The 16,063-nt window shown below is 39.8% G+C and overlaps 1 protein-coding gene across 1 annotated transcript in view; it reads right to left on the bottom strand.

Moving 5' to 3' along the window:
- Positions 1-1,489: 1,489 nt before the first annotated feature.
- The window catches only part of ZNF652 (zinc finger protein 652), a 59,841-nt gene continuing 45,267 nt past the window's right edge, over positions 1,490-16,063 (bottom strand). Inside the window, exon 6 of the mRNA XM_004434653.3 lies at positions 1,490-10,643. Coding sequence (XP_004434710.1) covers positions 10,132-10,643 — 512 coding nt within the window. The 3' untranslated portion in view covers positions 1,490-10,131. The remainder of the gene's footprint in view (positions 10,644-16,063) is intronic.

Below are 16,063 nucleotides of genomic sequence, written 5' to 3'. Positions count from 1 at the left end.
GACCTTGAAAAGGGAGTTCATGTTTAAATTGCAAGCGAGCAGTTCTAGTGACCTCGGTACTGGCAGTGGCTTATGGGCCCTGTGAGAAAGGACGCAGTGTGCCCAAGACTGGAACTGTCTCCACTGCGGGGCGCTGGAGTGAGCGATGGCCAGTCTGTGTGGGGAGCTTCAGAGTTTGGACCCAGTCAGAAAGAGAAACACATAAGACTTAAGAGGTTGGAAGATCCAGTTAAAACCACCTGATTCTATCTGAAACTGAATTCAGGCTGCTGTTGTAATAAAATAGTACACATATACACGGCTTTAGGACAGGATTCTTCCAACTGCAGCTAGGACTCATCAGTGGGTCTTCAAATTAGTGTAGTGGTTCAGGATCAGTATTTTCTCTCAAAGCGCACCACATCCAAAGACATTTGTCTTGAATTTTTAATTCACTTACATAAGTAAGCTCATAGATATGTATATCATAGAGCCAAGGAATAAGAAAATACATTTCTTATCATGGATCACAGTCACAGTGTGAAAGCCACTGATTGAGTATATATTGGGGTAGAGGGACTATCTACTTTATACCCATGAAAAAAGTGTTAACATCAGCATCTAGTCAGTTACAAGATGACAGAAAATAAGGCTGGTAATTCTATGATCTGGGCAGTTTTGTTCCATTCTAAGAGGTTTTAAACAAAGGGAACCTCCAACAACTAGATTTCCTTCCTACATGCTTTGCTCCTCTCACTGGAATCCTGAGGTGGATTCCGGGCTGGAGAGGCTGGTGACAGAAAACAGTTGCTCTTCCAGTCTCGGCGGAAACAGCAGCTCTGAGGGCGGGCCTTCCAGGGGATCTCACCAATGACACTGCAGCACAGAGCTCTTGTTCATTGTCAGGTTTCCTCCACGGGCACACATGCTCCACAAGAGCAAGGCTCCGGCTGGTTCACTGGTGAGGCCCCAGGGGCGAGGTCAGTGCCCAGCACGTATGAGGCCCTCAACAAACATTTGTGGACTAAACAAACGAGTGACTGAATGCACGGGGATGGGGCAGGAAGAGGAACCTCACCCCAAGTGCCGTATTTTATCATCATTGCTTCTCACTGAACGCACTGTGTAAGCTGTTTCCATCCGTGCTAATTTTCTTCACACTGGTTCAGAACCCAATCATGATCCTTTTTTCAAATACTGTTTTCTAGGATATGTTCAGATTATTGCTCAGCTGGACAGAGCAGTGTTACTGAAACCAATCAGCACTGAGCCAGGCAGCACCGAAGAAAGACAATGAATCCCTTTGATTTGGCCAGCAGCCTTGAAAACAGGTTATCCTGCAGAAACTGGTTTGTGGGCTGGGCAGCCTCTTACCAGGACTAGAGAGAAGGGATGATACCAGATCAGGATTGTTCATTTTACAGAAAAAGACAACACTGTGCAGGGAGACCTCAAAATGTTATCAACTGAGGATAAGGAAGAAATGAAGTGAAGAAAGACACACAACAGAGATGGCTACTTTTTTTTTTTACTTTGAACATTAGCATTAAGTTGGTTACCGTACACATCCAAAGGCCCAGCATCTCGGAAATATCATGAAGTGGCACACCTTGTACCAGAGTCTCACAAGAATAAAACAGACAATGCTACATTGAGTGGTTAAAAATACACAAAAAAGTAGTTTTAACAGTCTATAAATTTTTTATACTTAAAATCATGATTGAGTTGAAATAAAAAAGTGCATTTCAATTGCTAAAAAAATAATATTGGTATAGTTAACACAAGAGGGGAAATCAGTACATTGAGGGATCTGACAGGATGCTGGAAAAAAGATGACTCAGGGAAGCTAGGCTAGTTTGGGGATTCAGGAGGGAGCTCGGTTCCCTCTCACTGCGGTTCCCCGGGGCCAAGCAGCTCTCCTCTCCCCACTGTCTTTCCCATCTTAAGAGATCCTGTCCTATCTACCTGTCACTTCCCCAACTGAAAGACTCCTCTAAACTTCTTTGCAGCATGACAGGTACCTGCCCTACACACGAGTCCAATTTGACCTTCAATTGCATCTTCGCAGAGGTAGGAGAGGGACACTGCCCCCTTCTGGACTTGACACAAGTACCCCAGCCACATGGCCTTAATCCTTATGACCTAGCAGGCAGAACAGGGACCAAGCAGCTTCTGTTTCGTCAAACTCCTTTGGAAAAATGTTCAACATTCAACAACAAGCTTTGTAAACCTAACGCTAAACAATTCCTGGCAAGCAAACTGGATTTTCTTTTCTTTAGGAAACGAGCAAAAGTGCAAGTGATTTCAGTACTGTTGGGGAAAACAAAAATAAAAACAAACACGTTACACCTGGCCACCCCTGCCACCCAAACCAGTCACAGCTTCAGTTTTGCCTTTTGTCAAGTGTTGGAGTTACACGTGGACACCTCTATCTACCTGTATTGCTCAGGGTCAGGCGTGGCTGAGAAAAGGAGCCAGGCACATATCCATTCAGAAAGCCATTCCAGGTGCAAATGCCTTGCGGTGCTGCAGGGTCAATAGTTGCAGTCTGGTGTGGCGCTTAGTGGACTACTGGCCTGCTTATTGTGAAGAAGATGCTGCAAAGAGCACAGATAAAATGTGCGGTCAGAGAGCTGATGAGGGTTAGGAGCCCAAGACAAGTAACTGACAGAGAGAGAACAAAAACTGAAATCTAGCCTGGAGGGGCGGGGCTGCAGGGGAGCTCCCTTGGGTCAGGAGCAGGTCTGACCCAGGACTTCCTCCCTGGTGCACCAGCCAGCCACCTGGAGCAGAGAAGGTGAGAAGCGTTTCCTCCTTCAAGCTCCACTCACCCCCGCCGCTCCTGACCTTCTCAGAGATGTGATGGCCCTGCAAGGGTGGGGGGATTTGGAAGAAAGAGGGTCGCCTTCCTGCTCTGTGTTTAGCACATAATGGAGCCCCCATGGGAAGGTCCTGGCTTTCTCTCCGGGCACCATTATTTAAAAAGGCTAATGAAGATGCCTGACCCAGACGGACCTCTGACCCACACGTTATTCTTTGCATCCTGAAAACTGAGCAACTACTGGACTTAGTAATAAGGGAAAATGTCTTAAACACCAAGATCTACAACTAAGCACTGAGCCAAGAGAGGATATTCTACAAGAGACTTAAAAGTGGAATCTTTCTTTAGAAGGTTGAGAATAAAGAAGCTAAAGTACTTTGTTGCTCCCTTGTGGACAAAGCCAGTACTGCTGATGGAATAGACTCATACAGTCCAGGTCAAGAAATGAATAAAATGCATATTATAACCTACAGAAGACTGAGAAGAATTCATCTAATTTTCAGAGGCTTCATATATATCCTTGAGGACAGAACTTTAGAAGTAAACACCAAAATTATGCCACACATCTTTTTTTTTTTACTTTTGAAAAAATCAAATGAGTTGAACAATCAAGCATAGAAAAGATATTTCTAGGATTAGAGATTCTAAAAGAATAAAATATTTCCCACCAACTTTCAAATGCAATTAAACACAGCCTTGAGCCCTTTGCAGGATCTGAGTTGGCATCTCTGTCCTTCCGATCACAAGGTCCCTTTTCACCTGTAAAAGGCAGGGAGGAAGCTGTGTTCGTTCAGAGGAGCTGGATATTGAGAAACGACCTGATACTTAGGTACATCCAGTACAGAGACAGGCTCTTTGGCTGATCAAAACCAACACCGCAAGTGTCAGATTTCCTTCTGAAGCTAAGCTTCTACCCCTTCTTGCCCCATCCTCACTTTCTACATGTCCCCAAAATCATTTTCAAGTAATTGATGACATCCCTGATCTCAGTGGAGAAGCTCAAATGGTGTGAAAGGAACCCAGAACTGGAAAGCGGAGGAGACATCTCCCAGGGACAAGGGCCCTCTGAGAGTTGCAACCCAAGTTTCCTATCAGAAGACATGAAACACGCCAACAGTCTGTCTCAGGGACAGGGCTCCTCCAAGTGCGAGCCCACATGGCTCCCACTGCTGTACCGCCTGGACTCTGAAGAGAAAAGCCACAAATTTCAAAGTGGTAACTTTAGGTAGCCAGTTACTACCTAAAAGAGGCAAACTTCTAGATCAATAATGGAGACTATCAAGGCAAATTAAAGCAAAAAGTATTTAAAACAACAAGCAACTCTTGTTCCTTATTTCTGTAGAAATCTACAATTTGCATTTTGTAAACTAGTCTTCCCATAATAGCCAGTGAAGCCTTCAAATGTCTTGAATTTACTCATTATCAAACATAACCAATTCTCACAATTTTGCACTGTCCCACCAATAACACACTGTCGCCAGGCAAAAAGGATTAAGAATTTATTAACAGCTGCCTTCTTAGACGCCCACTTTATGTGGTTATTAGTTAGTCTTGCAAACCTGAGTATTAGTATTATTAACTTTAAGGAAAGAGGAATGACATTTTAAGTCAGAAAGGAAAGATTTTGACTAAGGCCAAAATACTCAATAGCTTTCATTCACTTAAAAAAAAAAAAAAGCAATCCAATTTCCTCATTTTAAAGAGTTCTATTTGTTTTCAGTTTTGGAGGAGAACTGAAAGGGAGCAAGAGACCTGTTGCACAGCATAAACTTCAGTTTTGACTGTGAAAGATTAGCCAATTGCTAAAACGTTTCATCAGTAAGGTGCTCATTATCATATGGAGAACACACTGCAATCCCCCTTTTTATTACATCCTTCATATATTATGTATCAATCATTTTTAAAATTAATTAGATGAGAACAAGTAGAAAAGAAAGTAACTGGAAGTCTTTGAGGGACAGGAGGATGAGAGAGGCAGATCAAAAATCAATAAATATGGACTTTTGATAAACCCAAACAGCAATTTTAAATTAATTTGACTAAAATAAAATTATGGGTACAACCTAGCAAAATGTTTCTGGAAGAGAGAGGGTATAGAGGAATAGGGCATAGCAACAGCAGCATTCAGGATCCCTTAATCAGAAAGGGGAGGCATTCAGGAAGACCAAGATGAGAAAAAGATATTCAAAAGAGATGCTCACTGACCTTTAATTTTAAAGGAACATCTAGTTTCTGGTGAAAGAAAAGAAAATGAAAAGTAAGAGAAGGATAAAATCTTTCATCATTAGAGATACAATAGGTGAAGAAATAAGATATAAATAAAAGTTAAAAATGTAATCTAAAAATGACATGGGGGAACAAAACAGAAATACGTTCAAAATTCTTGTCCATGGTTTTAGCTAATCTGTAGAGCCAAACCAATTGAATAAGGGTGAATCCCAATACTCATGGAGAATGAAATAATCAGAGGTAGGATTCAGACCAGGAAAAGAATGTTCCAGGATGCTGGCTTTTTGAAGGCACTCAAGAACAGAGTGAGAGACTGAAGCTGCAGTGAGATAACAGAGAATGCGAGAGAAGTGTATACTCACTTATCTGTCACAAAGAAATAAAAACAGCTCCAGGAACATTGTGACAACACACACACATATTATCGAGTAACACACCGAGGAACAAGGTAGAAATCCACTTTATAAGTAATTTCTTACAACAATATAGCTTCTACTTAGGGAACAAGAAAGAGAAGTTTGTCTTCCGGATATGCAGCTCTGCAAAATAGTTTTGACTTAAATGAAGAATTTGATAAATGGTACACTATCTGCTTCTTTAAACAAATTTACTGAAGCTAAAGCTTCAAAGTTGGGACAACCAAGGAGTTTGATTTTCCTTTGAATCTTGCAAAACCTATCCCCTAAGACAAAAAGATCTAGTCATAAAGTCTATAAAAAGTCTAGAGTATAAAAGTATAGAACTATGAAAGTGGATATATTGATGGCAACTTTTATGGCTTCCATAGAAAATGTAGAGAGGATCTCTGGTTTGCTCTATCGAGGTAGTGTCCAGGGTTGGAAGGTCATCGTTATTTATTATAAATGCTACAGATGACAGAAGCAGGTTAGCTAGGGCGTTGTTATTGCATAATAATGCCACTATCTCTAATGACTAATGACCTTTCATTCCTGAAAAAATGATCTTTTGGGAAATCTCCTATCTTGGTTTAGGCAAAGGAAAATTAAAACCCAATATTTACTTGCTCAATTTTATAGCCCGAAGAATTCTGAGTGAGTTGATTTTTGTAATGGTAGCGAGGTGATAAAATTCTTAAATGTAACTCATCCCCTTTTTCATTAAATACTTTCCATACAGTCTAAAACAGCATCACAATGTCCATCACATGGATAAGCAATGTAATAAAGGTTGTCTCTTCAATACAGTAGCTCAAACAGAAGAGTTTCTCTAACTTCAGTTTTCTTTTCCTTTTTGTTTTTTAAACAATAAAACCCCACCTACCATTCTGTGTTTCACTACCCAAAATCTGCAAGATGGGATAAATATATATACATTTGCAATGGATTTCTAGTTCTGCTTGATCTTCTCAAAATTTAAAACTTCCAGTGAAATCAAAACTAAGCTAAACATACTTATCCATTCAACAAACATAAAAACTGAAAAATTTTTAAAAAGTAGAAAATTCAAAGTTTACAAACATCTCTTCAAAGTATTTTGCCTTCAGTTAGTATACTAGGGACATTCAAATTATAGGGAGCGTTCTAACCACAATGAAAAGGTACTTCCAACAAATGTAGTTTTTAAAAAGGTGGTACAACTATGGTAATGTCCATGCTCAGCCATTAATTTAGAACAGTTAATGTAAATGGTAGACTGTACAAGTAAATGTAACTGATTTGCAAAGGTTTTTGAACTACCGTAAAGTTTTATGTAGAGACCTCCCTGCTTGCTAAAAGTAAGAATCAAATCACAAATACAGGTGGAAATGAAGCCACATGCCTTTAAACTTTTCATCTTATTTTCCTCATTCAAATTAAAAAATCTAACTCAGTATGAGCCTACCTGACTCAATTTGAGAAAGCAGCAAGCAGCCTTTCACTAAGGCTAAGGAAGAGTTCATATTTGACAAACCTATGATAAAAGAATAGAAAAATGCAATAAAAAAAAAAAAGCAATGTGAACTCAAGAAAGTCCTCGGGAATTTTCCTTAAGTCTTAACTCTAGCAATGATACAAGCCTTTCAAGACAGTAAAATTAAGGAATGAGAAGCAGCCTCTATCTGACATCTATATAATGCTGAAATGTGGCCTTTGTTGTCTTTAAAAGACTTATTTAAGTACAGATAAGGCCTGAGAACTCAAACTCCTCCATAATTCCTTTCTTCCTAAGCAGATAGCAAGTAGGTAATAAGTTTTGAAGAAGTCACGGGGTGCTGTACTGTATGTGGGACTGAACACAGCACATAATGCGACTTACATCTTAGTAAAGGACCCCAATCAAATTTTCAACCCTGAGTTTGAGTCTTAAGCATGTTAAACCTGATGCACATATATGTTTAAGGCTTAATCCTGCAGTTCTCATATTTAGAAGCGTTAATGTTGTGGATATGCTTAATGCATTTCATTATTCACATGTAATATGATACTGATGTAATATGTTCTGAGCAGTTTTCCTGAAGACCACAAATCCCATGTCAGGGAAGGTATACTTATCTACGGAAAAAAAATTGGAAGCTTCCAGATTGTTCCACAATACATTTCACTAAGAACTGTATTGTAAGACAATGCTGATTTAAAAAATAATAATTCTTTTTTGCTTCTGTTAAGGGTGGTGGTGATTATTTGCTTAATACTGGTTTTCCTATGTAGCAGATATTTTCTTATGGCTATATTCTCTTGAATGAAAAATTAAAGATGACTACCTGAATTTTCCAGTGTATAATAACTATAGTACACCTCATAAATGGTTGATTCAATGGTCTGAAGTCTAGAATTCAGAATTGCTGTCCAATATCGTAAACGTATTTAGAACAAAATAAGGTATAACCAATTAACTAAGCTGCAACTTACGTCTTTTTAAAAAATCATTTTAATATTACAGGCTTGGCCGTGAAATAATAATATGCCTACATAAACGTGTAGATCCACAAACTTGTCATGGAATGCAAAGGAGATTGTGGGAGTAAGAGGAAGCAGCCACTAAAGATATAACAGTCATAAACAAGGAATTAACTTTCCTTATTGGTTTGGGTACCGGGGTCTTCAAAGAATGTATACAAATATTTAAAATAACATTCGTTAGAAATTACATCCAACATCAGGAAGAAAAGTATATGTCTTGAGATACTTTTCTGCCTCATTCCAGAATTTTCCTATGCTCATTATAAAAGACAAAGGCAATAATCAGAAGGAAAAAATTTAGAAATATTAAACCAAAAAGCTAATAGAGAATGTGATATTTTAAAAATAGGGACTTAACCTCAATTGAAAGAGTTCCATTTTTTCCTACCACAGAGCTAATCAGCCAGAAAAGTGCTTGAAGTATATCTGCACATTTAATATTAAAAATAAAAAATAAATAAAAGCCAGCCTGATTCCGGCAATGATTTAAGAGCCTGAGGAAAGAAAAATAAAGAAATTTCAAGCTTAAAAAAATAGAGAGAGGGAGAGTGAGACAAAGTAGGCGAGCTTTGGAACTCAGTTCTCTGAGATGAAAAAATACAAAATTTTTAGCTATATTGAGTCTGGATAAATTTGATCAGTTAAATATAACCCATATGTTAGCCCTTCTCTTAGCCTTTCCTATAACAAGCTCCTGATTGATTGTGCTCTTTAGAAGTTTCCCAAACTTGAAAAAATAACCTGCCTAAAGGTGTTGGAGATGCTGCTCTCCTTACCGCCCAGGAATGCTGCTGTCACGTAATTATCTGCAGAGGACAGGGCAGCAAAATGCAGGAGCTTTCTTTCCCTCACTACAGTAAATAGCTCAAAGTTGTGAATGTATCTACTGATATAACAGACATTTTAAAACTCATAACCAATTTGTGTTCTCATCCAAATTTCTCAGCCACTATCACATCATGTTTGTGATGTTAGTGTACTATTTTATCTTTTCATAACAATTCTAGAAAAATAAAGCAACCTCAAAACAAGCAGTGTTATTACGCGTCTTCAATCTGTCATCTCATGAAGATGGAACATGAACACAGTTCTGAGGGAAGTGAGAGTGAGATGTGACTGAGATGAAACAATCTCCATTACTTCTTCCTCTTGACAGCAAACGGCTTTACCCAGATTTTCAAAACATGCACGCTTTAGGGGACTTCCGTGGAAAAGGCCCAACCCTCTGCAAATCATTCCATTGACTGGACCAACTGAATTAATGAAACACGGAGGACAGGAGCATGTCAGTGAGCCTAACAGACACTTGAGTGTTGAGTAGAGATTAAAAAAACTACCAAGGACTCATGCCAAGTTCTGAAAGCAAAACCTCGTTTTTGCAGTAACCTGGTCTGGAGACCCTCTTGGATACATCTCGTCTCTGAAGCACCTTCGAGTTGTACGGATGTAAGAATAACTTTGAACTACAGAAGTTAAATGCATCTTTAAGAATCACATTTTGATGATTATAAAAATTTTTTCTATTTTACAACATAGGTCCAGCTACACTGAAAAAATTACACCGCTTATTGAAATACATTTCATTTTAGAAACAGACTACTAAAGAAGTCTATACAAAAACTCTAAAATAATTTCTGTAGTAAAATAAAGAGTGCGTTAGGAGAGCTACACAAAGAAGAAAATTTCTGTCTTTCTCTATAATGCTTGATATACTGTGAAACGTGGCTAGCTCAACTCTGAAGCCAGCGCCAAAAGCTGAAAAGAATTCATTACGATACACAGTGATACAATTAATGCTCTGGATTAACCTCACAGCCTTCCCGATTAGTACAAAGGAAACCAGGCCTGTCTCCTCTTTGAGGAGAAGTCCAGGATATAAAAGCAAGCATACCTCATCAGCTGATATGAAATTATAAAATTCCACAAGTCTGAGTATCTGAAATTTATAAAAGTCACCAGAAAATGCAAGCAAATTGGGCTTTAGTTCCGCGGTTCCCCTGGTTTGGATGACAGTTCCCTCTGAGAGCTCAAGGTAGTCTTCTTGTTCATTCCCTTGGAGGTGTTGATTCGCCACGACAACGACAAAGCTCTTGGTGGAGGCTGAGGAGAGTCTGACAGCTACAGAAATGCTCACCAACTCCCTCTCTGCAAACTCACCTATGGGCACACAACTCATGGAGAACACACTTAAGGAGATGGATGCTAATGATGCTGTGCTGAACTGTTCTTCTCTGCCAGGTGCCGCAGAAAGTTGTCCTCACCCTGGCCTCTGTGATTTAAAGGCTCGCTCTTAAAGAGAGCTGGAGGTGGGGGGAGGTGAGGGACAGGAGGGATAGGAAGGTGGTGTGGGTGGTGAGGGTGTGGGTGGATGTGGAGGTGTGAGAAGGAGTGGGGGATGGGCCGAGGGGGAAGAGTGCTTATAGGATTCATATTGATTGGAGGGGTTGGGGTTGTGGGTGTGTTCACCACAGAAGGAACTGGGGTGGCTGGGGAAGTTGTAAGTGGGATCTGGACAGCAGGCGGCACATTCACCGGGCTGGTCACCCGAAAGCACTTCTCCTTGTGGGCCTTAAGCATGTTGGAGAAGCGGAACCGCTGGCCACACACATCACATGGATAGGGCTTCTCGCCTGTGTGAGTTCTGCGGTGCCTCTTCATGTTGGGGCGACTGGTGAAGCTTTTGCCACAGATTTCACAGATAAAGGGTTTCTCTCCTGAGATGAACACAGACACAAAAAAATGATTAACATACTAGGCGGTAATTATGCACTCATGCTATTCCTTATATTAAACAAGGAGATTACCACTCCTCTCCCTTATGGCATTATTATATTCTAAGAGTCATAATAGAGTCTCCCAAAGTTGAGACTTAAGAACAGATACAAGTAAAACTTACACACAACCTACCATTTGGGCTTGGTTTAAGAAAAAAAGAAGGGCCGGCCCCGTGGCTTATCGGTTAAGTGCGCGCGCTCCGCTACCAGCGGCCCGGGTTCGGATCCCGGGCGCGCACTGAGGCACCGCTTCTCTGCCCATGCCGAGGCGGCGTCCCACAGATAGCAACTAGCAGGATGTGCAACTACGACATACAACTATCTACTGGGGAGAAAAAGGGAAAAAAAGGAGGAGGATTGGCAATAGATGTTAGCTCAGGGCCGGTCTTCCTCAGCAAGAGGAGGAGGATTGGCATGGATGTTAGCTCAGGGCTGATCTTCCTCACACACACACAAAAAAAATGTAATGAGCTATCAAAAAAAAAAAAAAAGAAGGCACCTACAGTAATGATCCTTCACGTCCTACATAAGAACTATTCAAACAGCTTTCCTGTGCTCAAGGGAACTAAAACCACAGATGAATCTTTGCCTCTGAATTTAGGCAAAGTTAATCTGTAAGCAATTTCTGACATTCCAACCAAAAGTAAGACTTTGCTGAAAATGTCCTGTGGAGCAAATAAATCTCTTCATGCCTACTCATACATAATCCTTAGCACGTGGCTTGCTTTTTGGTCTTGGACTTGGAAAATACCGGATTGACTCACCCTACACCAGGAATTTCACACTGCAGTGTTTCTCCACGGGGGTGCCACTGGCATTTCTGCAGACAATTCTTCATTATGTGGGACTATCTGGCACATTTGAAAAGCACTTAACACTTCTGGTGCCAGCCTACTAAATGTCCCCAAAAGATTTTGACAATCAAAACTGTCCCCACACCATTTCCAAATGTCCATGGGTGTGGAGAGGGTTGAGGGGGGTGCTACTCTTCTTGGTTGAGAACCACTGGGCCAATGAGTCAAAAAAGAGACCAAATCCCATCATTCCAAGGATACTTAGGGAGGAAATTAGGTTTGGGTTCTAAAGGTTTAACTTTTTTTTTTAATTGAGGTAACACTGGTTTATAACACTATATAAATTTCAGGTGTACATCATTATATTTCAACTTCTGTATACACTACATCATGTTCACCACCAAAAGTCTAGTTTCCATGTGTCACTGTACAAATGTCCCCCTTTACCCCTTTCGCCCTCCCCCTACCTCCCTTTAAGGGCTTAATTTTTAAGCCTCCTAACTGTCCTTCAGACTTATTACTTAGTTCCATGCTATGTCTGCCTGGTTCTCTACCCAGGCCATAGTGGGGAAACAGAATGATTTTTGAACGTACATGTCCATTAATCACTCCACATGGAGTGCTGTGGTGAGGTGTGGAGTACCACGTACGCGTGCTTCAGTGACCACACGCTTGTAATTCTCCAGCCCTTCATCAGTTCTCAGTGTACACAGCTTGTGTCTTTATGCAGCCCCTGCTACAAGAGAGTTTGCTCTCACTTCAGTTACTGCCCCTGCTGTCTAACAGACGTCCTTACTCAACTCTGCATCACGACTCTACTGTGTACTGGGTCTTCCTGTGTGCTTGGCACTGTTCTAATCACTTACATCTAGGAACCTTTGGGATCCTCATGGCCACAGACCACAGGTGAGGTAGGTATATTATTATCCCTATTTTACTGATAAGGAAATTAAGAAACTTGCTCAAGGTTCTACAGTGAGTGGAGAGCCAGGATTTAAAACTGCAGTCTGGCTCCAGAGTCTGTGCTTCTGACACAGAAACGCCAGCACTTCACACCTCAACGCCCTACGCATTCCCGCACACACAAAGGACCGTTACTTTCTTACTGTTTTCCTCCACTTTGGGACCCCTTCTTATACCAGGAGCAAACACGTCTTCACCCATATCTAGTCCTTATTTCTTCTCTCTGCCTTTGAAAACTGCTATCTCCTGTTGCCCTACTTCCATGGAAGCCAGAATTTCCCTCACTTCCCTGAGAGACTGGATTAACAGTCAGGAGGGACCAGTTTTCTCCATAATTACCACTACTACTTTCTATCATAGTTCTCTTTCTGCTTTTCATTATTCAATAACTGCCACTGGGAGGCTCTTCACTGAGATTCATATTCATCCTTCTAGACAAGGTTTGAGCCCAGCTTGTTTTCCTTCCTTTTAATCAGTTTCCTCCAATTACCTTAAAAACTTCAAACTATGTTAAATGGAATTGATTAAATCAATTATGGTATACCCATCTGATGGAAAGTGCCATTAAAAATATTATAAAAGTATAGAAACGTAATTATTAACAGGAAAATCTATAATCTATTAATATCATAGTCTTTTAAGTAAAACAAGATATGAAATGTATGCGTGGTATTATCCACTTTTATTGAAAAATATATAGAGAAAAAATATGGAAAGAATTATAAGAAATGTTACCATGATTATCTCTAGGTAATGGGATTCTGAGTGATGTTTTACTTTATTGTTTATGCTTATATGTAATTTCTGTTTTTCTCAAGTAAACATGACTGATTTGTACAATAACATGTTTTAAAAGCACACCTGCTTGATAAGCTACCAAACCCCTGGATCCTCCCTCCTTGACTCTCCAGAGTTAGTGTTATTGACTCCCAACAGCCACAGGAAACAGAGCCAAGGAACCTAATCTTTGAATTATTAGTCCAATATCAGCAAACACTCTCCACTTGATTCACCAGTCACTTCTTAGGTGCACTAAACACTTTATTTGCAAACAGCATGTAATCACTGAAAGTTGATTGAATGTATAGACATTTAACTTTCTGTTATGTGCTCAAATTGGATCCAATCCTGGATGTCTCTAATCTCTCATTTGTAGTCTTCTAGGCTATAATGATTTGCCATAAAAAGACCAAATACTATTAGAACTGGCCTATCAAAAAATACATGGATTCAAATTAAAATGGGTCCTTTTTACTGCTTAATAATCTTTTACTCATTTCTTGATGTCCCACCAAATTTTCCACATTCATCGTTCTATGCTTAAGCCCACAATCTCACCTACCTCTAACTCTCATCATTCATTAGGCCCCATCTCCTAACTGTGCTAATAACTGATGTCAACGTTTCCCTGAAACCTCAAGGTAAGATTACAAGGAGGCTGAAATAAGGAAAAATCAAAATGTAACATTTGAAATCAACCACCTGTATAATGTCCCACTTTAAGGAAGAGCTGGTAAATGGGTGGCTGGAAGATACACTAACAGCTAAGTCCATCAAGGTAACTAGAAAAGCACATCTATCAATACATTTAAACATATGACTGGTTACATACAGATAAAGCTAAGCTGATTGTAAGAAACTGTGTTGTAATGAGCCTGAAGAAAGACTGTTATAAATGAAGACAGAGAATCTGCAGGGAAGACAGAAAAGAGTGAGGGTTTGGCTAGTCAGTTGTGTTTTGCACTGCTCAAAGGAAAAAGCAGTTTGGCCAATAAACACAAGCATTCCAGTCTGCTTAGTATGAACATCCTTGAGCAGCCTCAGAAGTCTGTATATCTCTATATCTAGCCTAAATCTCTCAAACTGCCTACTGGATATTTCCACTTGAATGTCCCATAGATATCTCAAAACTAACAAAATTAAATTCATTATCCTACCTGGCAAACCTGCTCCTCCCTCCACTATTCTCTCTCTTGACAAATGGTATACAAGCCCCAAATCTGGGACTAACCCTTGATTCTTCTCTCCCACACCACTGATATCCAATCAATCACCAAGTTCATTCAACTTTACCTTGTCTATCACTTTAATTTCATCCACTGCTATTACCATAGTCCATAACACCACAATCATTCACCTGGATTACTACAATATCCACTTGACTGGTTTCTCCATCTCTATTCTTGCTCTCCACCCTCCAATTCATTCTCCACACTGTAGCCAGAATGAACTTTCAGATAGTTGTGTTACAGTCTGCTTAACACATTTCAAGAACTTCCCACTGTCCTTAGAATAAAATCCAAACTTTTTTACATGGCTTATAGATTTTTTTGTGATCTGGTACTTGCTTTCTGTTCTCCAGTATCATGTCTTATCATACTCTCTGCCCCTCCCCGCCGATCCATCACATTGTATGTACATTCCATGTACTTACTATGCTCTCATGACTAAACCATTGCTATGCCTTGCTTATCTATCACCTCAACCTGACTATAAACTCTGAACCTAGGGACCATTTCAGTCTTGTTCACTATAGTAGCTCCATTTAGTAGGTCCCTAATTAATATTTATAAATTAATATTTGTTAATTCTAAGACATGCATTTTCCCTCACGTACTAACATCTCTGAAATTGACATATACCTCACTATCAATGGCATTTATTGTTTAATTTGCAGTATTTTCTTAGACGTATATAAATTAAGTTTGTCTTACAACTGATGGCTTCTTGGATTCAATGAAGTATGGTACTCACCATTAAGGTCATTCAATTACTTCCTTTGCTGTAATTCCCTGTCTCTCACAATCTTCTGATTATAATTTAGCTTCTAATATAGATTTTTCTTTAGGCAAAGAATATCCTGATCAAAGAACATAAGAGTTATGAACCACCTGCCACTCAGCCTTTCACTGTAAATTAATAAATTAGCCATTTTAATTAGATATCATTAAGACTATTTAGCACATATCAATTCCTCTGATCTGCTTGAGCACACTGACAAACTGTGGAAGATGAGAACCAGACTCTGGGATGGTGCTTTTTGCCCTCATGATGCCCTGTGTATCCCTCCATTTTACTACTTGCTACATTAAATTTATATCAGACTCATTAAGTATGTGGTTCTGGAGTCAGACTGCTTTGGACAAGTTATTTAATCTCTGAGCCTCAGTTTCCTCATCTTAAAAATGAACATAATAGTAATAGGTTATTGTGATAAGTTAAAAATACAAGGGAAGTGCTTAGAACAGTATCTGGCACATAGCAGACATTCAATGCATTTTAGTGCTATTATTATTATTATTATTATTAATTACCATCACTATCATTGGACTGTAAACTCCTTGAGGGCAAAAACTCTTAGCACTGTGCCTGGTACAAGGAGAATCAGCAATTGTTCTATGTTGCACTCACCCCATGTCCACACCATCCTAGGAAACCCTGTCTGATGGCTGGTCAGCTTCCCTAGATAAGATCTGCCTCACTTCTCCTTAACTGCAAAGAAACAGCCCAATCAAAGCCAGTTCCTGCAATGGCCTTAATCCCCACCAAGACATACTCTGAATGTGGTTTCACCAGCCTGAAAAGAGCTATCTCTTTTCTTCT

Source organism: Ceratotherium simum, chromosome 16 (genome assembly GCF_057802395.1).
Source record: "Ceratotherium simum simum isolate JZ-2026a chromosome 16, ASM5780239v1, whole genome shotgun sequence".
NCBI lineage: Eukaryota > Metazoa > Chordata > Mammalia > Perissodactyla > Rhinocerotidae > Ceratotherium > Ceratotherium simum.
The sequence above is the reverse complement of the archived record's forward strand: the minus strand, read 5'-3'. Positions and strand labels throughout refer to the sequence as shown.